A 25,676-nucleotide genomic window follows, 5' to 3' on the forward strand; every position below is an offset into this window, starting at 1 on the left:
CCCCGGCAGCCCCCTGCAGAAAGGGGGCTCCTTCTGGAGCTCCATCCCCGCCTCCCCGGCCAGCCGGCCCGGCTCCTTCACCTTCCCGGGGGACAGCGACTCCCTGCAGCGGCAGACGCCCCGCCCCGCGGCCCCCGGCAAGGACACGGACCGCATGAGCACGTGCTCGTCGGCCAGCGAGCACTCCGTGCAGTCCACGCAGAGCAACGGGGTAAGCGCGCCGGGGAGCCCGCGCCCGCCGGCCCCCCTGCCTCTGTCCCGGCAGCTCTTCTAAACCCGTGTCGCCATCGCTGTCCTCGTACTAACTCCGGCTCTCCGGCGCTGCAATAATCACCTCCTCCTGCGGCTCTCCTGCACCCGGCCGGCCCTCACATCTGTGGCGTCTCTGCGTGTGTGTCCGTGGCCGCAGCGGCACCCGCGCGGCCTGGAGGCCAGATGGCTGACCCCTGCCCGCCAGCACCGCGGCTCTACTAACTCGCTCTCTGCTTTGTTGTGTCTCCTAATCAGGCCAAGCCGACCATTAACCTTCTCAACACAGCGCTTTTCCGTCTTTTCTGTATTCCAACCAACGGGATATCTTGGAACTTCCTTTTTTTAAGCCCCTGCCTTCCTCATGCGCATTTTTTTTTTTTTTTTGGAGGGGTCTTTTTTTCTACTTTCTACCTCCTATTTAAATTGAATCCTGTACATTTTAAGCTTTTTGCTCATCGCTTGGTTTTGCTCTTTGATGCCTTAAATTATCTATCTTTGCGGCATTTTTGACTCATCTGCAGGGGGACAATCCCCTCAAGAAAACTTCCAACAGCAACTCAAAGCAAACTAAGCTGACAAAATGGGGGGAAGGAATCTGTCTGGTGGGAATACCTTACTTCACCCCAAGTGTGGCTCTGGAAGAGAGACTGCTCTCACTCCTGGTGGCTGGCTCCTGCAGGTGGCCGGCATCCTGTCCAGCAGGGGCACCCTCAGCGGGGGCAAGTGCACCTGTACCCTCATCTTGCCTGCCTGTATTCTGGTCCTCAAGCAGAGGGCTTGCTGTGGTGGGTTCCCCCCCATTCTGTGGCTTCTTCACTGTCCTACCCCACCCCACCCCCGTTCCCTACAGGGCAGATGGCTTGGCCCATAACACTTTCCAGAAGGCATGCGTGAGTGAATAGAACTGTTCTGAGTGTATGTGTGAATGCTTTATAAATTTTTAAATACTTTTCCCATAAAGGGTCTGTGTCTCTCTTTATATTAAAAAGAAAAAAAGAAATCTGGCTTTTGCATGTCTCTCTCTTTCCTCTGGACTTCTATTAATGCCTTACTTGATTTGACTTGGTCTTATCCTTTACTGCTATTGTTTGTTACGTATTTTGTTAAGCTCAAAGTTTATATTTAATTGTGGAAGAAATTAACAAATGGGTCTTGACACATTTATTTGCAGTTGAGTCTTATTCTTAAAAATAAGTGGTGGGGCAGGTGTTCTCTGTAGTGGCTACCCCACTGTGTCCTGCAGAGCACAGTGACCTCCCACTTAGGACATGCTAGGTAAGTGGTTGAGCATCCGAAAACAATGTCAGTCAGAGAAAAGATGCAGACACCCCAGGGACATCTGTGCCTGCCAGCCCCTGGCTAAATACTCAGTATACAGTATACAGGCATGGCCGTCGGCTCTGGCCCTCATAGAATTGGCATTTGAGCATCTCTTGGGCTCAGTCTAACCTGAACACTTTCTCATTCAGCACAAGAGGAATTTTTAGAGTCTGTGCTTCAGAATTAATAGCTCACTGCTCCCACACAGCAACCCAGGAACGATGCTGGTCTTCTGTGGAGTTCATAAGTAGACTTGAATAATGGCCATGCCCAGCCCTCCCCTAGATGCTTACTCTGAGGCAAAGCACAGGTTGTAGGTGGCATGTATTCCAGTAAGTTCTAGGCTGGGAAAGTTTCCTTTGGTGTCTGTCTTCCCACCTGTTCTTATGTTGTAGGTAATCTGAAAAAGGAAGTTGCCGGACTGTGTTTCAGATGAGTCAGAATGTTTTACAAAAAATTCTGTAGAGGTCTGAGAAGATGGCCAGAAGCCAGAGGTCTAAAGCAGGGATTTGAAAATGTCCTCCAGGGCTCTTAAGGATTTCCATTAAAAGGAGCCACCACCCCACCTGGCCCCTGCCCATCTGCCCTTCTGGCCCCCTGGCAGATCTTCAGAGGCCTTCTTCCTCCTTGACCACTTCTGTCAAGCTGTCTGCGGTCATAGCCAAGCAGCTGTGCCCAGCCCACCACCGAGTCCTCCTTCCCCCTTTAGATGGGCACCTTCTGCAAAGTTCTGCCGAGAGCAGGAGTGGTGTAGATGTGGCTCAGCCCAGACTGTGACTGTGCCAGCCTTGCCTGCAGCTCTGTGGCCTGGCCTTTCACTCCACTTAATTGGGCGGCAACACAATGGGCCACACACTGGAGTTACTCTGGCCCTGCCTTTCTCTCACAGACCAGGTCTCCTATGCAAACTCACTAACCTCACGCTCTAAAGGACTGATGACCATGCCCACTGACAAAGTGGTTGTGAGGAGTAAGTGAGGTAGATTTGAAATGCTTAATATGGAGCCTGTCACATGGGAAGTGGTCAGAAAATACTGATAGTTATTATTGTGGCAAAATACTCAAATTATGAGATGTAACCTGGTATGGTATACATTACCAAACACAGCTATGCCACAAAAGTTTTTTGTTCAACAAATCTTAGAACTATTGGTATTTCTATATAAGTCAGAATACTAAAGCAATTCTAAAAGATTAGTACTAATGCATATGCACAGGCCAAAACCAGACCTGTACAGCATGCTTCAAGCTGAGGGACCCAGGCCAACAGTGGGCATCCACAAGTGACAGGAACAAGAAAACAGACTCTTCCTCAGCTGAGACAAGAAACAAGGGCCAAGCCACATCACCGTGTCTTATTATACATCTCCACTGCAGTTCTAGGTGCATAGCCCTGGCCCCTGAGTTCCCAGTGGCTGGCTTGTCGGCTTGCCTGGGCTTGGCCTCTTTCCACTCATCCCCTCAACCAGCTACTGTGGTCCGCCATCTGCTCCAGCATGTGATACCGGCTCAGTAGCTCAGGGATGAGGCAGTACAGCAGGGTTGTCCAACTGGTTGCGTCTACACTGACCCAGGATCTGCCTAGGTCGTCCACGAGCTCAGCAGAAACTAGCGTCCTGGAGTCTTGGGAACCCACGAGCATCCCGACATCATCCTCGGTGGACGCCTCTGAGAACAAGCTCCCGGGAACAATTGCCAGATGCCTCTGCTCATTTTGTAACTTGATAGGGGGGACTTGGACAAGATGTAGCTCAGGATCTGGCAGGTGTCTCAGCTTTCTTCTCCTCCCCATGGAACAGTGGGTCCCCCGCTAAAGAGGAGCTCGGGACCCATACTACCATTTGTGTTTCTCCTACTCAGCGGCTGGCACCCTCTGTGTGGGCCGGGTAGGGCCTTAAGAAATCATCTTTGCTTTGCTGTTGCAATCTTGTCTTGTTGACTGAGCCACTCAACTGAATTAAGTTCCTACTGCATGTCAGTCTCTGTGACTGGAGAGACCAGTTCCACAGGGGCTGCAGGAGAAGGATGGGGTCCACATCCCACACTGGGGTCTGTTCCTGAGGCCTGAGTTATAGCACCTGGGACAAGCAGCACTGTGATGCTATGTGATACGTTCTTATGGCAACAGCATCTTGGGGACACTTGAGTCGTGCAGGCTCCTCAGAGGGCCACCCATGGAGGAATGTATGATAGAGACATCAACTAACCCATAAGAACAGAATAGTAACTGATTTACTTTCAGGTGTTTCCACAGCCTTCGTTTTGAAGGAACGAAGGTAGAAATATTTTATCTAGAAGATTTAGAATTTTTCCTTTTGTGAGACAAAGTGTCCCCAAGATGCTCTTTCATCTTTTAAAGTTAATACCTTTGTTTAAATGAGCATGATATTCACGATGAGATGACTGTGTTTGGGTTGGGAATAACCCAACATGGCATCAACGTGAGGTATCGAGGGTACGAGGAAGATCAGACTATGTCAGGCTTGCAAAAAATGTGCCACTACTGCCGTGACTTTTTTAGATTGTCTCTAAATTGCTTTCTAGAGAAATTCTATTTTCACTGATTAGAAAGTTGTACAAAGCTAGCCAGAGAGTAAAGGAAAAATTAAATAAAGGTGTCTGGGTGCCTGTCTGCCAAGCCCTGCGCCGGGCCATGCCATGTCATGGGCACATTGACAAGGGGTTTTTCGTGTGGTCAGACTCGTTTCAGTTCCTCCCTGCCTTTTTCTGTCTTCATCTGTCCCTCTCCAGAGTGAAAGCAGCAGCAGTAGCAACATCTCCACCATGCTGGTGACACACGATTACACGGCAGTGAAGGAGGATGAGATCAACGTCTACCAAGGAGAGGTCGTTCAAATTCTGGCCAGCAATCAGCAGAACATGTTTCTGGTGTTCCGAGCCGCCACTGATCAGTGCCCTGCAGCCGAGGGCTGGATCCCGGGCTTCGTCCTGGGCCATACCAGTGCAGTCATCATGGAGAACCCCGACGGGACTCTCAAGTGAGTGTGTGATGGTAAAGCCCACGTGGTGGCTGAGGGGGCAGGGCACAGCACAGGTGAGGTGCAAGACCCTGGAAGGAGAAGCACTTGGAAGGAAAAGCCGTGCTGTGTCTGCTAGTACAAGTTCATCTCCGAGCTTACTGTGTAACCCCAGAGGAAAGGTAGGGGTCTTCCGGCTCTCGGATATCCTCACACTTTCTTTGAATAATCTGCATTTGGAAGCACATGGCTTTTTGAGGTAATGGAATAAAACAAGGTCTTAGGTAGGAAATGAGGACTTTCTAGGGGAACATCTGAGAACCTCTGTGAGGGACAGTGAGGATCTGTATGGTGCCATTATGATCCTGGTTTGTATACCAGAAGGATAATTCAGTTAAGAAACTTGAAACTAGTCTTACTGCATTACTCATCATTTTAAGGAAAACTGAATCTAGTGCTGGTTTTTACACGCTTCCCTTCCCTGCAGTGCCAGTAGAGACCAGCCAGACAGCTTCTGGAGCAGAAGCATCACAGGTGTTCCTGACTTTTTAAGTCTCTGAGAGACCAGACATAAAGGTGCTGACACAGCCACGCCCTCCCCCTCAGGGATGCACTGGGCTGGGTTCACAGCCTGGCTCTTCTGGCATCCCAGAAGCACCCTGTGCCTCTGGGGTTAGCGTGCACAGGGAGACTGGACCCAGGTTCAGACTGCAGAGAGCCTGTCTTGGCCTCGATGGTCCCTGGCCTGCTGGCTTTTGATGGGCAGACACGGTTTGTCCTACCACATTAATCAAGAATTTCATTTGACAGCTTCTTGTATGTCAGTCATACCTCAAGAAAGTGGTTTTAAAAGAGAAACTGAAGCAAAAAATTCCCATTTACTTTGTTTCTTCAAAATGTATTACCAGGCCCTGTTTTAGTCAGGGTTCTCTAGAGAAATAGAACCAGTGGGGGAGTGTGTAGAGGTGTAGGTCTAGACACAGGCACACCTTGTCTTATTGTGCTTTCCTTTGTTGAGCTTGGCAGGTATTGCATGTTTCACAAATTAAAGGTTTCTGGCAACCCTGCATTGAGCAAATCTGTCAGCGCCAATTTTTCAGCAGCATGTGCTCACTTCCTGTCACTGTGTCACATGTTAGTAATTCTCATAGTATTTCAAACATTTCATTATCATTATATCTGTTATGGTGATTTGTGATCAGTGGTGTTTGATGTTGCTATTGTAATTGTTTTGAGGCACCATGAACCACATTTGTACAAGATGACAAACTTAGTAAATGTGTGTTCTAACTGTTCCACCAACTGGTCCTTCCTCATCTCTCTCCCTCACCTCAGACCTCCCTGATCCCTGAGATACAACAATATAAAATTAGGTGAGTTGCTCAGGTTCAGTGGCTCAACCTGTAATCCCAGCACTTTGGGAGGCCCAGGCAAGTAGATTGCCTGAGCCCGTGGGTTCGAAACCACCCCAGGCAACTTGGTGAGACCACACCTCTACAATAAATAAAAAATTAGCCAGGCATGGTAACACGCACCTGTAGTTCCGGCTTCTTGGAAGGCTGAGGCAGAAGGATTGCCAGAACCTAGCAGGTCAATGCTAGGATGGCTGTGATTGTGCCACTACACTCCAGCCTGGGCGACAGAGTGAGACTCCAACCCAAAAAACAAAAAACATTAGATGAGTTAATAACTCTGCAATGTCCTCAGGTATTCAAGTGAAAGGAAGTCATGTTTCTCACTTTAAATCAAAAGCTAGAAGTGATGAAGCTTGGTGAGGAAGTCATGTCAAAAGCCAAGATGGGCAAAAAGATAGACCTTTTGCACCAAATGTGTAGCCAGTCCGTGAATGCAGAAGGAAAGTGCTTGAAGGAAATTAAAATTTCTACTTCAGTGAACACATGAATGAAAGGAAAGTGAAACAGCCTCATAGCTGATAATAGGGAAAATCTCAGTGGGCTGGATAGAAGAAGATCAAGCCAGACACACACTTCCTTAAGCCAAAGCCTAATCCAGAGCAAGGCCTAAACTCTCTTTGATTCTATGAAGGCTGAGAGAGGTGAGAAAACTGCAGAAGAAAAGTTGGAAACCAGTAAAAGTTGGTTCATGAGGCTTAAGGAAAGAAGTTGTCTCTGTAGCATAAAAGAATTGAGGGCTAATGCGACTGGGGATGTTTAAGTTGAAGCCAGTGCTCATCTGCCATTGTGAAAATCTCTAGGCTCTTAAGGATTATGTAAATCTCTGCCTGTGCTCTAGAAGGGGAGCAACAAAGCCTGGCTAATGGCACATCTGTTGACAACATGGTTTACTGAGTATTTTAAGTCTACTGTTGAGACCTGCTGCTCAGAAAAATAAGATGCAATTCAAAATCTTATTGCTCATTGACAGTGCACCTGGTGGAGACATACAAAGGGATTCATGTTACTTTCATGTCTGCTAATACACCATTCATCCTGCAGCCCATACCAAGGAGTAATCTCAACTTTCAATTGTTGTTATTTAAGAAATACATTTCATAAGGCTACAATGGCCACAGATAGTGATTCCCTCAATGGATCTGAGCAAAGTAACTAAAAACCTTCTAGAAAGGATTCACCATTCTAGATGCCTTTGAAAATATTCATGATTCATGGGAAGTCAGAGTATCAACATTAACAGAAGTTTGGAAGAAGTTGATTCTAGCCCTCATGGATGACTAAAGGGTTCAGGACTTCACTGGAGGAAGTAATTGCAGGCGTGGTGGAAACAGCAAAAGAACTGGAGTTAGAAACCAGGTGCAATGGCCCAAGCCTGTAATCCCAACACTTTGGGAGGCCGAGGCGAGAGGTTAGCCTGAGCTCAAGAGTTCAAGACCAGCCTGGGCAACTTGGTGAGACCTCGTCTCTACAATAAATCAAAAAATAAGTCAGGCATGGTAGCAGGCACCTAAAGTTCCAGCTACTTGGAAGGCTGAGGCGGAAGGATCTCCTGAGCCCAGCAGGTCAAGGCTGGGGTGGCTGTGAGCATACCACTGCACTCCAGCCTGGGCAACAGAGTGAGACTCCAACTCAAAAAAAGAAAAAAGGAGCCTGAAGAGTGGACTGAATTGCTGCAATCTGATGATCAGACTTGAAAAGATAAGAAGTTGCTTCTTATAGATGGGCAAAGAATGTGATTTCTTGAGATGGAATCTACTGCTGGTGAAGAGACTTTACATGTTGAAATGACAACAGAGGATTTAGAATGTCCTATAAACTTAGTTCATAAAGCAGCAGCAGGGTTTAAGAATTCAATTTTGGAAAGAAGTTCTACTGTGGGTAAAATACTATCAAACAGCATTGCTTGCTACAGAGAAATCTTCCATTGAAATGCAGCAAACTCCATTGTGTTCTTATTTTAAGAAATTGCCACAGCCACCCCAACCTTCACAGTCACCACCCTGACCAATCAGCATTGAACCAAAACCCTCTGCCAGCAAAAAGATCATGACCCACTGAAGGCTCAGATGGACATTAGCATTTTTACTAAAAGAAGTATTTTTAATTATGGTATGTACTGTTTTTTTAGATATAATGCCATTGCACACTAAGTAGTCTATAGTATAGTGTGAACATAGCTATTATATGAAAAATTCATGTGATTCATTTTATTGCAATATTTCCTTTATTGTGGTGGTCTGGAACTGAATCCCCAGCATCTCCAAGGTATGCAGGGATAGATACGGATTTATTATGAGAACTGACTCAGGTAGTTATGGAGACTGGCAAGTCCATATCCACAGTGTGAGCCAGCAGGCTCCAGACCCAAGAGAGCCAATGGTGAGGATAAAATCTGGAGAAAGTCATCTAGAGAATTCCCTCTTGCTGTGGAGGCCAACCTTTTTGTTCTCTTGAGGCCTTCAGCTGATTGGATGAGGACCATTCACATTAGGAAGGGCATTCTGCTTTACGATGTCAATTAATGTCAGTCTCATCCAGAAACATCCTCACAGAAGCACCCAGAATAGCATTTGACCAAATATCTAGGCATCTTGTTACCCATCAAGTGGATGCACAAAATCAGTCGTCACAAGCATCTTTCTTTATATTGTAATCCTTAAAATTTGCTTGAAGAAATTGTCTCCTGGTTCTAAGACTCACAGAAAGGTCTTCTTTGGCAGTGATCTCGGTTACTGAAGGACTGTGCATCACCCTGTCCACACATAAGTTGCATATCTAGCTTTCCTCTAATGCTTCCAGTATCACTTGCTGAATATCAGACAGCATAATGCTAACAATGTGTTCTTTTCCTCCAGGAAGTCAACATCTTGGCACACAGCACTCCGTTTAAGGAAAAAATCTGAGAAAAAAGATAAAGACGGCAAAAGGGAAGGCAAGTTAGAGAACGGTTATCGGAAGTCACGGGAAGGACTCAGCAACAAGGTATCTGTGAAGGTGCGTTTGGGCATCTCCAGGAACCTGTGTTATCCCTCCACAACAGAGGGTCTCGGAGGGCAGAGCACTCTGCAGACATCTCCCTCCCACCCTCCTGTGCCCTGAGAGCAGTGTCTAGCAAGGTCTTGTTAGGGGTCCTTGTGCTGGCTGGCACACAGATGCATGCATTCTATAAGGAGCCAGGTGTTCACCTGTATATCTCACCAGGTGCACCCGTGGCTTATAAGAGATATAGTTAGGGTTCTAGATGAAGCACAGAGACTGGGTCTCAGAAACAGGGCACAGAGAAGCTGTGGCCTTTGGTGTTCACCTGCTTTGGACCAGAGGGGAAGGGACTAGGAATGGGGCCACATCTAGGGCTCACTGGCTTTGGCAGACTCCCTTGGGGGCATCTTCAGTCAGCTTTAGTCCTCTATAATCAGATCGCCCGAGGCTGGGTGGGGGTTGCCTGGAGAAAAAGAAAATATCTCCTGAAAGGGAATCTGAGCACCATGGGTCAGAGCACTAGGCAGTCTGCATTAAGACAGTTCTGGGGACCAGTGGACTTAGCCCACAGGAGAAGAAAAACGGACTTCTCCAAATTTAAGCAGCATTTTGTGTTTGTGGGTAGGAAAAAAAAGACACACCCAAATTAGCATGATGTGAAGCTTTCAAGTGGGTATTTTAATGAATACCCAGGGAAGCTGATTTCTACTAGTCTTTTTTTTTTGGTTGTTGGAGTCTCACTCTCACCCAGATTGGAGTGCAGTGGCACGCTCACGGCCACCATAGCCCCAACCTGCTGGGCTCAGGCAATCCTTCCACCTCAGCTTTCCGAGTAGCTAGAACTACAGGCACTCCCCACCACATCTGGCTAATTTTGTTATTTATTGTAGAGACGAGTTCTCACCAAGTTGCCCAGGCTGGTCTCAAACCCTTAGGTTCAGACAATCCTCTCTTCTCTGCCTCCCAATATGCTGGGATTACAGGCGTGAGCTGATGTGCCCTGCGTAGTCTTTCAACAATTGTAACCCTGGAATGAAAGGAATATACCTTGTAATAGATCATGTTTTTGTTAATAGCTGTCTGCTTTTCATTTCAGCTTCTCAACCCCAACTACATTTATGACGGTGAGTTCTGTTACCTTTTTCTTCTAGACCTGTTGGGCATGTGTCAGAACAGTGTAGCCTCTGGTATGGTTTCCTGTGGCACATTGGGCTTAGATAGCAACTTAGGTCTTCTCAGGCTGTTAGGACGCATCGGTAGGGGTGGGACAGGAGCCGAGGGTGACCAACCCTCACCAACTTCTTTCTCTTGCAGTTCCCCCAGAATTCGTCATTCCATTAAGTGAGGTCACATGTGAGACAGGGGAGACCGTTGTTCTTAGATGTCGAGTCTGTGGCCGCCCCAAGGCCTCAATCACCTGGAAGGGCCCCGAACACAACACCTTGAACAATGATGGTCACTACAGCATCTCCTACAGGTGAGGGAGGCCTGCTCTGGGTGGTTTCTCTAGGAGAATGGTCTTGTTACGTGGTAACTGGAAACTCCTTTCCTGTGACTGATGTGATGGGATCTTCGGCCACCTTCAGCACTCGGTCTCTTTCTGTGAGGGCACATGTCATACCTAGTGTGCAGCTCCTCGGCAGTCCTTGAGCTCCTGCCCTACCTTGATCCTGAAGGAGGGAGGTCACTGCTGGCGGCCAGGCACTGCACCTTTCTGATATCCCTTGTGTTCTCATCTGTGCTGCAGTGACTTGGGAGAGGCCGCTCTGAAGATCGTGGGTGTGACCATGGAAGACGACGGCATCTACACGTGCGTCGCTGCCAATGACATGGGTTCAGCCTCGTCTTCGGCCAGCCTGAGAGTCCTAGGTAAGCGGCAGTTGGCTAAGAGGCCTCTGCCTGAGCCAGGGGGCACGTCTTCCAGAAGTCTCCTGAAGTCCATAGTTTCCCCTCACACTTCACATGGCCTGAAATACAGAGTAGCACATCACTCGTGGGGCCTTCCAAGAGACAATTACAGGTCGCAGACGCCGTGGGATAGTGACCTCTCAGCACCTCATACACGGTCACGGGAGGCACCCAGGGCTCCTGTTGCCGGGAAGAGAATGATGGCCCACACGGTGAGGCCACTAGCTACCTGCCCCAGGGCATCTGAGTCTCTAATGACCAGCCTGGGAGTTGAAACAAGGTGTTTTTCATGCTCTTAGTTCTCAAAAACACATTCTTATATCCGATTGTCCAGCTGAATCTAGATCTGGTCTAAGTTGGTCTCACATAGGATGCATGTAAGAAAAGAAGGAAAGAAGGTAGTAGGGTTGCATCCAGGCCTGTGCCAACTCTGTGCCCATCTTAGATGTTAATGGCCACCCCACTGATGGTGGTCCCACCCCTTCCATGAGGTGTTGGTCTCCAGGCAGTTCCATGGCTTGTCCAGGGCCTCCAGTGTGGGGCCTGCTCACTCGAGTCTGAAAACCTCGTTCTCTTTCCTCAGCTGAACTATGAGCTCCTTGGGGCAGAACCCGATCTTAGGCCTGTTTTAACTTCCTGTGGTTATGCTTGACATAGGTAGATGCTCAGAAAGCAGCAGGTACTGACTGCTGTCTGATGGCCGCTTGCAGAAGGCCAGCCATGTGGTGCCAGGTGGCCGAGGGCTCACATCCATCCTCCGGCTTCTCAGAGTGGGGAGCTGCTGCCAAGAGGGAAAACAGGTCCCACACGAAAGGTGGATGGGTCCTGGAGTGCCCTCAGTAAAGACAGTAAAGAGAAGTTGTCTTAGAATGTGTGTCCCCAATATCTTAAGTCCATTTGTTTTAACCTCAGAAATCAAAGAAAGGGCATGTTCTGGTTTTTTGGATCATGGCACAAGAAAGAAAAAAGTCTTGAATTTGCTAGTAAGAATCACTGAGTTTCTGATTTTTAAAAGTTTTGTTGTGGTTTTTAAAATAAATCACTAATGAAAGCTAAGCAAACTTAGAAAGACATAAGAATGTGCATGCCTTGGGGATATGAGTGGAAAGTTAAGGAAAAGGAAGAATGGGATTATTACTAGCACGCAAATCCAGCTGCAGCCCCAGAGGTCTTCAGAAGATTGTCTTATCACACACGCCAAGGTGATCTTGCTATTTCTAAATCGTCCCTGTAAGCAACCATTTTATTTGCAGGCATCAGTAATTTGACATTTTGGTTTAAATCTTCCTGTGGCCCCCTCCTGTTTGTGAGGCTGTTCCCACTCCCACAAGCCATCCAGGGCATGGACCTTCATCTCTCTGGCCTTGGCTGTCCCGTGAGATGTCCAAGGCATGGGCCCTCATTCTCTCTGGCCCTGGCTGTCCCACAAGTTGTCCAGGGTTTGGACCCTCATTCTCTCTGACCCTGGCTGCCCCACAAGCCATCCAGAGCATGGGCCCTCATTCTCTCTGGCCCTGGCTGCCCCATAAGCCGTCCAGGGCGTGGGCTCCCGTTCTGTCTGGCCCTGGCTGTCCCATGAGCTGTCCAAGGCATGGGCCCTTGTTCTGTGTGACCCTGGCTGTCCTACAAGGTATCCAGGGCGTGGGCCCTCATTTTCTCTGGCACTTGCTGCCTTGCAGAACCTCGGTTCTCAGAGGTTCAGGAAACAAAGGCTTGTTCCTAGGTCAGAGGAGCTGCCCAGAGTCTAGGCTGTAGAAGGGAGTTCTGAGGCCAGAGGAAGTGACCCTACACATGTGAGGACATATGCAGGCCCAAAACTGTGTCCACAAGAACAATACAGAGAGAGCCCTGTCATGCTGCCAGCCAGGGCTGAGGTTTCTGTCAGTGAGACAGGGCAGGCATGGTCTGGAGGGGCCACTGTGATGCTGCATCTCTGGGTCTTACTGGTGAGCAGAGTTGATGTTTATGTTTGATGTGCATTTCTGTTTGTGTGTAATGCTTGAAGAAAAATGTTTATTTTATAAAAACAACCACCAGCAAGCCCTTTTGGTAAACTAAGGAAGAAAATAAAATACTGTCTTTATGCAGGTAAAAGTCCAGTATTTCTTAATGAGATTTGGTAGATGTTTCCAAATTGCCTAGTGAAATGGTTTTGTTTTTGTAAAGGAGACCCTATTGGTACATGTTCACCCACATGGTAGAAGCCATGATTAGGAAGGTGTTGGCCTACTGGTGCTCTGAGTCAGGGCACAATCAGGATTACTAGCCTTGCCATTCGTAAAGCACTTTAAAAGTATGTGAATGGGCTGGCAGTGACCCAAACAAACACTGGCACACTGACACAGTGTGATGTGTGTCCTTCAGTTCGAGTGATTGAAGTGAAATCATTTCTACCTGTGTGTCCTTCTATGACACCTGTGGCCTTGTGTGGAGGGAAGGGCTACACTGGTTTCTGTGAGCTACAGAGGAGGATTGGACTTGGGTTACTTTACAGTCATGTGGTAGCCTCAGATGCTTCTGTAACAACCACGCTGGCTGGTGGCACGTGGCCCACAGGTGCTGCTCACTCGCTGTGGGAGGAAGTGATTTCCAGCCATGAGTGAGTCAGGGAGGGCATGTGGAGGAGGTGACTCTCCCCTCGAGGGTTCAGAAGATAAATCAAGACTGAACATGGTTTAAAGAAATAGGTTCCCAGTGACAGCCTAGGCAGAGCTGGAGAAGCTCAGGTGAGAACAGGGATGAGCACAGGCTCTACCTGGGCAGGGGAGAGGGCAAGGGAGGAACCAAGTGGAAAGAGGAGGCTAGATGAGGAGGGCCAGGCATGCTGGCAGCCGAGGAAGGCTCGGGAACATGGTGGCAGCTAGGCCCCTTGCTCGGGACTTTCTGCCTTAATGCTTCCTTCTGTGGGACGACTCTAGACAGAATGCCTTATATTCCCATGGGCATGTGTATTACTAGGTTCATTACTAACAAGTGACTTACAGTTGGCACTTGTGTAGTAAAAGTCTTTCTGTGTCGGCAGTGTATTTATCACTTATTAACTGTATAAAGTCCCATGTAGGTTAAGTACGTATAGTGAACTCTGGTCTCATGTGGCTCTGAAAGGTGATGTTGGGACAAGAGACCAGCCCAGCTTCACAGTGGTGTGACAGGGTGAAAAAGAGAGCAGGGTTGTGCAGGAGAAATAAGATAAGGGCCTTTGGATTTTTCTAGCAAACATATTTTAAGAAGTAAAAGTAATTTACTAGCATATTTAATGTAATTCAGTACATCCAGAGTATTTGATTTCAACAAGTACTCTGATGAAATCAGTATTTGAAAGTTATTGGTGAGATGCCCTCCATGTCCCGCTAAGCCCCAGCATCCTGTGTGCAGTTGACATCCAGTACATCGTCACTCGGGAGCCACATTGCTGATGCCCAGTGGCCACTCATGGCTGCCATATTAGATGGTGCGTGTCTACGCCTTTTACCCAAGAAATCCCATGTGAAACAAGCTCAGGGAGGTGCTGCTCTTCTTGCAGGTCCAGGGAATGATGGGATCATGGTGACCTGGAAAGACAACTTTGACTCCTTCTACAGTGAAGTGGCTGAGCTTGGCAGGTATGTGAGCCCAAGCTCCTCTGAGAGAGCAGAGTGTGAGGCAGGGCACACCAGAGCCCTTAGATACTAAACACGGGGGGACATCAAGAAGCCATTTTCCACTCGGGTTCCAAGAGAGGAAGTAAGGCCAGACAATGTAAGCCACCCATTGATGGAGAGAATTTGCTTCTCTCTCACGCATCTGAAACAGTCCTAGCTCTGAACCATCCTCAGGAGAATTCAGGAAAGAGTCACTCACATGCTTCTAGCGGGACACTTAGTCCTTGAGTCCCTCAGGTTTGGTTGTGCACGGAGATCCAGAGAAATGTCACTGTAATGTACATGCAGTACCAGCCCCCTTTTGCACAAGCCAAGAGAGAGGGTCTTCCATTGAGGGGGCTGATTCTTTTGAGGGCTGGCAGGGCTGGGTGTTCAGAAGTGCCATCAGCCAGCCCAGCTCTTCTTGGCCCTGCTGTCTGTGCCACACTGCCCACACTTGCATCTAAGCAGCACGACCTATGTGACAGGACGAGCAGGGTAAAAACAGCATGGCAGCTAGTTAGTCCCTCTCAAAGGACTTCCCAAGAAACTCCAGCCAGCAACACCCTCAGACATTCCTGTGGCCAAAACAGGGTCGCATGGCTCCTGTTGGAGTCTGTCACTTTTCTATGATTGCATTGCAAGTCACACCAACACCCACTGTCTGAGTAGTGACATGAGACTTCTCACTGTGCTGTGGGCGGACGGGGCAGTTATTCTGTTGGCCTCTCCTGGCTCGGCCAGCTGGCATGCCCCTGCCACACGCATGTCGACGGCCTTGTCTGGGATGCAGGCCTCTCCCACGTATGCTTTCACCCTAGGCCTCCCCACATGGTGGCAGAAGCATTCTAAAATAGCACAGGCAGAAGCTGCAAGGCCTTTGAGGGCCCAGCCTCAGCTGTCAACAGTGATTTCCTTCATAATCTGTGGTCAGCCCAATCCGAGGGGAGGAGGAAGAGACTCCGCCTCTGGGTGGGAGACTGGGGAAGCCATGGCATCTTTCACCCACTGCAGCTCCCACCCTGTGCCACAGGCTTGTTTCTGGTCCTCATGTGTGTGTGGTGTACTCACCCTCCTGAGCTACCAACTCCTCTCCCGCCATGGCAGCTGGCTTAGGCCTGAGGCCCAAGGTCCTGTCCAGATCAAGTCAAAGTGCGGCTGAGGCCCGGTCTGGTCTGTCGGGTGCAGCTGCAGAGGCCATGCTGCCTACCCCACCCTCACACCCACTGTGGGAAGGCCGAGGCAGGGACCACGCAGGCGCCCCTCTCAGAAGCACTAGGCGGCACAGCTGATGGGCAGTGCTGAGCTGTCCATCCCAGGCCTCCTCATGTGATGAGGGTGAAGATGGAGCCACCTAAAGAGGCCGAGGCTCAGCGACTACCTCCGTCCCTCCTGCCATATGCAGTGGCTCAAAGAAGCCAGGGGTGTGAGGTGATGCTGCTGCCTAGGAAGGTGGCAGAGTCATATGGCTGAGGGACAGGGGTGGGGCTGGGGGCATCGTGGCACCACAGCCCCTCCAGGGTGGCCTGAAGAGCAGGGTCTGTGGACGGGGCTGGGTCACCACATGGCAGAGGGGTCCTCACCCACCCCATCAAGGGTTGCAGAGTTTTCTCCTTGACATACCGCAGAGGCCTTTGGAAACAGTCTTCTCAACATTTTACAGGGGCAGATTCTCCGTTGTCAAGAAATGTGATCAGAAGGGAACCAAGCGAGTGGTGGCCACCAAGTTTGTGAACAAGAAGCTGATGAAGCGTGACCAGGTCACCCACGAGCTCGGGATCCTGCAGAGCCTCCAGCACCCCCTGCTTGTCGGCCTCCTGGACACCTTTGAGACCCCCACCAGCTATGTCCTGGTTTTAGAAATGTGCGTACATACCTGACCACCCCCCACAGTCCTTTGCCTCAACTTCCAGTGGTTTTGTTATTTTTGTTTGTTCTCTAAGAGTAGAAACTGGGTTTTTAGAATTTGCAGAACTCCTCAAAAGTATGCTTCCCATCGGACCACAGTTTTTGAGCCTTCTAGAAACTCAGAAGGCAGGGTGGTCTTCAACAGGGGCTGCTAATGAATGGCAGAATGCCCAACACACCCCTACTCCAGGCTCGGGCAACTTTGAGGCCCCTGGCTTCTGAAGGTCCCAAGAGGCCAGACTGCCTCTGGTGCTGAGACCCAGGCCCACAAGTGGGCTGAGGCTGACCTGACCCCCGACTGCACAGGGTGGGCCTTCAGATGTCAGCTCAGCCCCGGACAGTCCTGCCCCTCAGGCTCCTGCCAGCTGCAGGCTGGTTAGCTGGAAAGGCAGCACACGCCTCACCTGCAGAACCGTCCTCTGGAGTGAGGTTGGCACTCTGACCACAGCAGCCTCGCTGATGCCCATCGTAAAGAAAAAGAGTTGAGACCTGTGACCCCAGAGCCGTGGGGCATCCCATCTGTGGGCAGGTTGCCCAGGCACACTGGAAGTGTCTGGAGGCATCTCTGGCTGTCAGAGCTCAGGCCGCCTGTGCTGGTGGCATTAGTGGGTCAAGGCCAGGGATGTGCTGGACCTCCTGCAAGGCAAGGACAGCCGGCAGCAGAGACTGACTGACCTAGGCTTGTTGGGGGGGGCAGTGGTGAGAAACCTGCCCTCGGGGCATCCTGAGCTCTGTGAAAGACTTTGGGTGTTTCCTACTCCTCCTTTTCAGGGGACTCTTTTCTAGGATTTATGATTTCTTTTCCACAGGGAAGCATAAAACCCTTTGCCACATTTGCAAATCCCACATAGATTCTTCAGGGGAAAGCTTGGGGTTCGCAATGCGACCCCCCACCCCAAGTCATGTAGGGGCTGCCTCGGGCTCGGGACCACTCTCCTGTGGGGACTCCTTTGAGGCTGGGCACCTGACCCTGCACATTCTGGTTATCAGACTCTTCTTCGGAAGTTGTAATGCCTCTACCCTGCATTCTTCCCCAGGGGCCTCCATCCTGCACCCTTCTATAAATCCCTCCACCCTTCTCTAGATCCCACCACCCTGCACCCTTCTCGGGGCAAGGCTACTGCAAGTTCTCGAGCGTCTAGGTCCAGCTTTCCCTCGGACTGTGCAGCTGAAACCTCCCCCAGAATCTGGGGCTTGTTTTCCAGACCCCTTCCCTGGAAGAGAAAACACATCTCACCATGGAAGGGAGTGTAGTGGGCTCCCTGTGGCTGAACAGTGGGTACAGAGAAGAAGACAGGGAGCTTAGGCCTGGCCAGGCCCCACCTGATCTCGGGGTGCCTTTAAGGTCACACTGACTGTGGGGGCCATTGTGGAGCTGAGATGACGGTGTGTGCAAGGAAGCCGGTGGCCAAGCTAGGCCTGGCCCAGGAACCTGAGGGCCTGGGTGGGCTCCTGGCTCCCGAGGCTGGTGATGACCAGCAGCTCCTGCTCATCCTCCCCGAGGACTTTAGCAGGAACCACCACTCATCCTCTTCACAAGGCCCTCGCTTCTGGACTAAAACTTCATGTGGTCGGCTGACGTTTCTTCTCACTGGGAGCCCACATGGCTTGGCCTCCCTATTTTCATGACATGTGACAACCAGTTCCCCGTTAGTAGGCAGGTGACCCATCTTCCTGTGAATTTCTACTTTGCTATCAAAGAGGGCAGCACTGGCCACTGTGCAGAGAGGCCAAGGCCAGCTCACCATTATCCAGTTCTGGCTCCTCCATTTATAAGCTGTGGGACCTTGGGAAAGTTTTGTACCTTCTCTATGCCTCAGTTTTCTCATCTATAAATTGGGGTAATAAAGCAGTCTTCTCAGAGAGTCATGAGGAATCAATGAATCGCTAGAGAGCATTTAATCTCTAGCACTTGGGCAGTACTGGATAAGTGTTTTTTAAGTACTAAAAGTGACTTCAGAAGAGGAAAACTTTGAGTCCAACACTAAGCACTTACCATATTGCCTCAAGTCTGCATCCTGTGTGATTCTCATTAAGTCTTCCTGTGGCTCATGTTACAGGTGAGGAAACTGAGGCTTAAGGGGTAGGGTATGTGCCCGCTTTCCTTCAGCAGACACCTGCAGAACTGGTGGACCAGGTCATCTCCTGCCACAGAGGCAGAGAGTGAGTCTCTCTACCTGGTTCCCCTGAGAGGGAGGCAGCTTGTCCCCCACTCTCATCTTCCAGCAGCTTCACAGAGTCATCCTCCCTGTCTATAATGCCTTCTGTTAGAGGTTCTGGCCTAAAATGCTGATAAAACATTCCTAATGGGTGATAGGCCTGATGTGTTATTTCTCATGAGTCTGAAGAGGCCTGTAGATGGAAGCACGTCATAAAAGAGTCACTCATCCCTACCTCTCCAGGGCCGACCAGGGTCGTCTCCTGGACTGCGTGGTGCGATGGGGAAGCCTCACCGAGGGGAAGATCAGAGCGCACCTGGGGGAAGTTCTGGAAGCCGTCCGATACCTTCACAACTGCAGGATAGCACACCTGGACCTAAAGGTGAGCAGGCCCAGCACAGGGGAGGGTGGATCTGACCATACCCCACTCGGGCACATGGAAAACTACTCTGCTGGGAGTCCTGGGAGACAAGGAACAAAAGTGGAAGATGGGAACACTGGTTCCTCATCTCTGTCCTAAGAGTTTGCCTTCAGTGGTGAACACAGTCGGTAAAATACTGGATAAACATCTGAGATCTTCCAACCTCTCACGAGACCTTCAGAAAGTTCCTGTGAGTTGTGCCAGGTGGGTGTGGGTGGTTCACGGTAACTTAGACAGGAAGGAGAATGTTCCTCTTAGTGCTGGGAGGAAAAATGGATACCCAGTGTCACCAAGCAGCCTTGTCTAAGTAGACTCCTTGGCACTCCGGTTTCCAGAGCTGCTCTGAGTGGGACAGGGCAGCAGCCCCGCATCAGCGCGTCCTCCCCTGCCTGGGCCTGCGCAAGGGGTCCCTCCTGCCTGGCCTGTGAACAGCTGGTCCCTGCCGATGTCGTAGACTCCTTCCGCCCCACCATAGATCCCTGGCCATCATCATGAGCAAGCTTAAGTCAGGGTGGCTTGAAAGTTACAGTTGCCGTCCTGTCTTCTAGCCTGAGAATATCCTGGTGGATCAGAGTTTAGCCAAGCCAACCATCAAACTGGCCGACTTTGGAGATGCTGTCCAACTCAACACGACCTACTACATCCACCAGTTACTGGGGAACCCCGAGTTTGCAGCCCCCGAAATCATCCTGGGGAACCCTGTCTCCCTGACCTCGGACACGTGGAGTGTTGGAGTGCTCACATACGTCCTTCTCAGCGGCGTGTCCCCCTTCCTGGACGACAGCGTGGAGGAGACCTGCCTGAACATTTGCCGATTAGACTTTAGCTTCCCAGATGACTACTTTAAAGGAGTGAGCCAGAGGGCCAAGGAGTTCGTGTGCTTCCTCCTGCAGGAGGACCCCGCCAAGCGTCCCTCGGCTGCGCTGGCCCTCCAGGAGCAGTGGCTGCAGGCGGGCAGCGGCGCTGGCAGAGGCGCGGGCGTCCTCGACACGTCCAGACTGACTTCCTTCATTGAGCGGCGCAAACACCAGAACGATGTTCGACCGATTCGTAGCATCAAAAACTTCCTGCAGAGCAGGCTTCTGCCTAGAGCGTGACCTGTCCTGAAGTTCCTTCTCATTCTCTTTCACCTGCCAATCAGCTGTTAATTTGAACCTTGAGGAGAAATCAAACCAACCTAACTGACCAGCTGCGGTGTATTCATCGTGTGACATTGCATTCCAAGTGAGCTGCCCAGCGGTGCTTGGGACTCAGCTGCGAGCTGCGCGGGGGTGGAGGCCTCACCACGCTCTGCCGGGGGCGGAGGGCGCATTGCTGTATCACAGTGTTTTATTCAGGTTTCTGCAAAAAATAAAAAGATACTTTTTTTAAACAAACAGGAATAGAATTTTGCAAATTTAACGTTTTCAAGGTTTATTCAAGGAAACAAAATGCCTATGTTCAACCACTGGTGTTAACGAACAAAACAAAGATACTCTGCATCTCTGGGGAAGATGCACCCAGGTGGCGGCCACCCCACGGCCTCGGCCAGCGCTCGGTGTCCGCCCAGCTCTGAGCTTTTCCAGGCGTCTGGTCTGTGTGCGTCTCCCCGGACGCCAGACCTGGCTTCTGAAACGTGCATTCAACCTCAAACTTTTGCATAAAATAGAATGAATCGTTTTGCTCTGATGAAATGTAGGCCTTACTTGTATATAAGACTGTTCCTGCCTTTGGTCTGTCATTCCCCCCCTGCCTCCCCCACCCACCGCCGGGGCTTCCTCTGGGGGTCTGAGGGTCTGCCAATCATGTGAAGACATCAGGTTGGGTCCTGGCCCCACTGCTCCCACCCCCACCCCAAGCCGTCAATCGGATTGTTGAGCGGTATACAGTCAGATGAAAATACTGTAAATGCACTCATTGGGGTTTTTTTGGTTTTATTTCATATCATGTGCAATGTTGTGGCTTTAACATTTTATGCAACTATTTATGAAGACCTCTGTTGTACCTGTAATAAATATATAGAAAAAGCACATACTTCGTACAGTGAGCTTTATGGTTTTGTGTGTGTGTTGGGGGCGGGGGGGGAGGGTCATAGCCCTGTGCCATCGGTTCCAGGAGACTTAACTCTTCGTGAAACTTGCCAGTTTTGAGGACTGTAAAAAGTGATTTCATACTCTGAAAATAAAACTGGATAGTAGGGTAATATTTTAAAATTTATTATGCTATTATTCAGAATGCCAAAGTATTTTTTTTTTCCCAAAATCAGTCTGGACATTTACTACTTTTTAGACTTTTTGACGTTCAACTTTCTGTATAAAGATTGGCTGGGTTTTGAGCTTTTGGTAAGAAATAAAAGCCAATTAAGCACTGGCCACCTTGCGGCTGGTACCCAATGCCTGAGTCACTGTGGCAGAGTTCACGCTGGTGTGGAGAGTCCATTCAACGCAAGGGTTTCTGGGCACCCTTGCTGTTTCCTGGATGTCTTTTTGATGTGTGAAATACACTACAAAGAGACCAGCCTGCTTTCCAAGCCAGCCAGACACCTGGGTCTTGAGCCATAAACTGGCATAGTTAAGCTTTGCAGTGTCCAATGTATTTTATTTATTCTTTTGTTGGGTTTTTGTTTGTTTCTTCTTGTAAAATTGTACAGAAACTTTTTAAAAGAAATTGGATTCAAAACTGGATGTGTATTCGTAACCTCATAACTTTTATTTGTGTATTGTTTCTTTTATTATTTCAGTTAAATTTTTACATTATTTTGCATGTATATTTCTTTGTACAGAGACCTTACATGTTTACACAGTATGATGTGATGTAAATATTTTATTTTGCCATCAGTTATTTTAAAAAATTAAACATATTTGCCTGATTTTTGTGTTAGGCTATTTATTTAAAATTGGTCCCTATTGAATCGGAAAGGGAGACTACTGAAGCAGAGACCTCTCGTGGGTGGGAGTGGCAGAACATTCTGGATTGGGAATTCTCCGTATACTCAGAACTGAGAGTTGGACCTATACGCTGGTCCACAGAAACCCAACTTCAGACACTGATGTGTAACTACAATGTCAGTTGACCTCACAGTGGGGCCATGGCTCATCCTGTTAGGGTATCTCGGGTACCTCGTTTCGATGAGTGTGAAATCAGAGCAAAGCGAAGAGCTGTTTCATCTGCCTTGGAGAAGCAGAGCTGACATCCAGACGGATTCAAGAAAACCAAATGCTTAGGTTCAAGCACGCTGTTACGAACAAACAAAAGACCTTGCACTGGTGGAGAAAGCTGCTGAGTGGTGGCTGTCCCTCAGTCCCAACGCCTGAGTTTGCCTGATCCTAGGGTGGGGACTTCCCACCCCATGACTTCTACAGCTCTGCTGGTCCTGCTATTGACAATAGGTTTTTCTTCCTGATGTCCACATTGTCTTGCTTTGATTCTTGCTGGCTTTCCTTCTGGGATGATGATTGTATTGTTTGTACCATAAAGAATAGGCACTCTCCATCTGCTGAAACCCCGAATGGAAGGCTGATGGGAAAGGACATTTTTGCTAAGTCTCTGTGTCAAGATCCGGAGGTGTGTCTTCCAAATCCCAGGGCACCCAGGGCTGAGAGGGCTCAGGGAGGAGCAGAAATGCAAGGATGGTTCGTACTCACCCCTGCAGCACAGTGTCAGGTACCGGAGGGAGTCATCTGGTTGGCCACATCTCAGAAACTCAATGGAAGCAAGTGGTGGTGTGTGGTATTTTCCTTTCAACTGAACACCTGATGAATGGAGTCATTCTGCCTTTGAGGCTGGCAGGACACACTACGCAGTAGAAAGGACTCTGATGTTTGGGCTATCACGGTCTCTATCTAGATTTCCCCAAATATCAAGATGTTTCACATTCTGTATATTATTATTTAGAAATCTTTTAAACCCGTGGATTCCCTTTAACCCTAACAGAAGCAGGGGAATCACCAGTATTTTAGCAGAATAATGTATGAGTATCATCTTACAGCAAGTGATAACCAGAAGAAAAGACCCTTTCCATTGCACATTTCTTAACCTAATTGTGAGACAAAAATAATTTGTGGAACTGACAGATTCTCAAATTTATATATATTTATGTGAGATTTCACTTACAGAAAATACACGTCATAGGAAGTAACTGAAAATATTTGCATACGTTTGCACACCTGTGGTCACCCAGAGCAAAATATAGAACATTTTCACCATCTGTTATCCCCTCACCCGCTGAAGTTTCACCTGGCCCCTACCTTCCCAATCAGTCCCTTCCTCCTGAGATAATCGCTGTTTCAATTTATATCATTCATGGATGAATCTGTCTTTGAGCTTTGTACAAGTAATCAGGCATATGTCCTTAAAATTAGGTTAAGGCCAGGCGTGGTGGCTCACGCCTATAATCCCAGCACTTTGGGAGGCTGATGTGAGAGGATTGCCTGAGCCCATGGGTTCGAGACCAGCCTGGGCAACTTGGTAAGACCTCATCTCTACAATAAATCAAAAACTTAGCCAGGTGTGGTGGCACATGCCTGTAGTTCCAGCTACTTGGAAGCCTGAGGCAGAAGGATCACCTGAGCCCAGCAGGTTGAGGCTGCAGTGGCCATGAACATGCCACTGCACTCTAGCCCGGGCACAGAGTGAGACTCCGACTCAGTAATAATAATAATAATAATTAGGTTAAAATTTTTATTTTGAAGTTATTGTAGATTCCCATGCAATTGTATGAAATGTACCCTTTGCCCAGTGATAACGTCTTAGATGTGATAATACAATATCACAGCCAGGATATTGACATTGATACAGTCAAGATACACTGAGCATTTCCACCACCTGTTGCCCTTTTATGGCCACACACACCTGCCTACCTCCGTCACACCCGCCTTCAGCTCCTGCCAAGCCCTGACCTGCACGCCATCTCTGTAACTTTGTCACTCAGAGAATGCTATGTAAGTGGAATCCCACGGTATGTCCCCCTTTTTTTCCACCGAGTGTCATCCTCTGGAAATTCATCCAGGTGCTTGTGCATATCAAGAGTTTTTCCTGGCCGGGCTCGGTGGCTTAGCCTGTAATCCCGTGCTTTGGGAGGTCGAGGTGAGTGGATTGCCTGAGCCCGCAGGTTCGAGACCTGCCTGGGCAACTTGGCGAGACCTCATCTCTACAATAAATCAAAAAATTAGCTGGGCATGGTAGCATGTGCCTGTAGTTCCAGCTACTTGGAAGGCTGAGGCAGAAGGATCGCCGGAGCCCAGCAGGTCAAGGCTGTGGTGGGCAGGAGTGTATCACTGCACTCCAGTCTGGGTGACAGAGTGAGACTCCAACTAAAAAAAAGTGTTTTTACTTTTTCTTACCGAGGTGTGTTCCATGGTGTGGATGTGCTACAGTTGAGCCATTCGCCACTGAGGTTTGTCTCACCTTTGGGTTGTTCATAGCCGTCTCATATGAGTTTGTGTATGATCCTAAGTGTTCATTTCTCCAGGACAAGACAATGGGCAGATCATATTGTAGTTGCATATTGAATGTGTTAAGGGACAGCCCAACTGTTTTCTAGACTGTACCATATCCCATTCCCATGAGCAGTGTATGAGTAATCCAGTTGCTTGTGTCCTCGTTTTTAATTTGGCCACCCTGATAAATGTATAGTGGGATCTTATTGTGGTTTTAATGTGCATTTCCCTCCTGGCTAATAAGGTTGAATATCTTCTCATGTGCTTGTTGGCACATTCATATATCCTCTTCAGTGAAATGTCTCTCTCCATATCTTCTTTTTTTTTTTTTTTTTTTGAGTCGGAGTCTCACTTTGTCACCCTGGCTGGAATGCAGTGGCACGCTCACGGCCACCACAGCTTTGATCTGCTGGGCTCAGGCAATCCTTCCACCTTAGCCTTCCAAGTAGCTAGAACTACAGGCATGTGCCATCAGCCACCACACCTGGCTAATTTTTTTTATTTATTGTGGAGATGAGGTCTCGCCAAGTTGCCCAGGCTGGTCTCAAACCCATGGGCTCAGACAATCCTCTCACCTCGGCCTCTCAAAATGCTGGAATTATAAGCATGAGCCTCCACACCCGGCCCCATATCTTTTGCATATTTTCTTATTAGATTGTTTGGTTTTTAATTGTTGAGTTCTGAGAGTTTTTTATATAGTCTAGATACTAGACCTTTGTCAGCTATGTAGTTTGCAAGTATTTTCTCCCACTCTGAGTGTGTCTTCTTAACAAGATCTTTCACAGAGAAAAAGTTTTTATTTTGATGAAGTCCAATGTGTCGATTTTTCTTGATGAAGTCCATTGTATCAATTTTTCCTCTTATGGATCAAACTTTTGGCGTGAAATCTAAGAACTTCTTACCTAACTCTAGATTGAAGGCTTTTTCCTATGTTGTTTTGTTTGTTTGTTTGTTTGTTTTAGAGACAGGTGCTCTGTCACCCAGGCTGGAGTACAGTGGCATGATCATAGCTCACTGCAACCTTGAACTCCTTGGGTCAAGTGATCCTCCCACCTCAGCCTCCCAAGTAACTAGGATTACAGAAGTATACCAACATACCTGGCTAATTTTAATTTTTTTTTTGTAGAGATGAAGTCTTACTATGTTGCCCAGGTTGGTCTCTTAATTCCAGGCCTCAAGTGATTCTCTTGCTTCAGCTTCCTAAAGCACTGGGATTACAGGTGTGAGCCGCCACCCCACCTGGCCTTAAGTTTTTTTCTACACGTTTTTAAGTTTCACATTTTGCATTTAAGTTGATGA

General features: G+C 48.7%; 1 protein-coding gene across 1 annotated transcript in view; it reads left to right on the plus strand.

The window, feature by feature from the left end:
• Positions 1 to 21,808, plus strand: part of TRIO (trio Rho guanine nucleotide exchange factor) — a gene marked incomplete at its 5' end in the record, with an annotated part of 131,255 nt that extends 109,447 nt beyond the window's left edge. The window contains 10 exons of the mRNA XM_008054359.1: positions 3 to 211; positions 4,324 to 4,571; positions 8,821 to 8,959; positions 10,041 to 10,068; positions 10,259 to 10,421; positions 10,692 to 10,813; positions 14,376 to 14,454; positions 16,136 to 16,336; positions 18,783 to 18,921; positions 19,509 to 21,808. Of these exons, the coding sequence (XP_008052550.1) occupies positions 3 to 211; positions 4,324 to 4,571; positions 8,821 to 8,959; positions 10,041 to 10,068; positions 10,259 to 10,421; positions 10,692 to 10,813; positions 14,376 to 14,454; positions 16,136 to 16,336; positions 18,783 to 18,921; positions 19,509 to 20,057 (1,877 nt within the window). The remainder of the gene's footprint in view (positions 1 to 2; positions 212 to 4,323; positions 4,572 to 8,820; positions 8,960 to 10,040; positions 10,069 to 10,258; positions 10,422 to 10,691; positions 10,814 to 14,375; positions 14,455 to 16,135; positions 16,337 to 18,782; positions 18,922 to 19,508) is intronic.
• Positions 21,809 to 25,676: the final 3,868 nt, after the last annotated feature.

The sequence above is a fragment of the Carlito syrichta genome, unplaced genomic scaffold (assembly GCF_000164805.1).
Source record: "Carlito syrichta isolate Samal-C Ts95f unplaced genomic scaffold, Tarsius_syrichta-2.0.1 Scaffold289800, whole genome shotgun sequence".
NCBI lineage: Eukaryota > Metazoa > Chordata > Mammalia > Primates > Tarsiidae > Carlito > Carlito syrichta.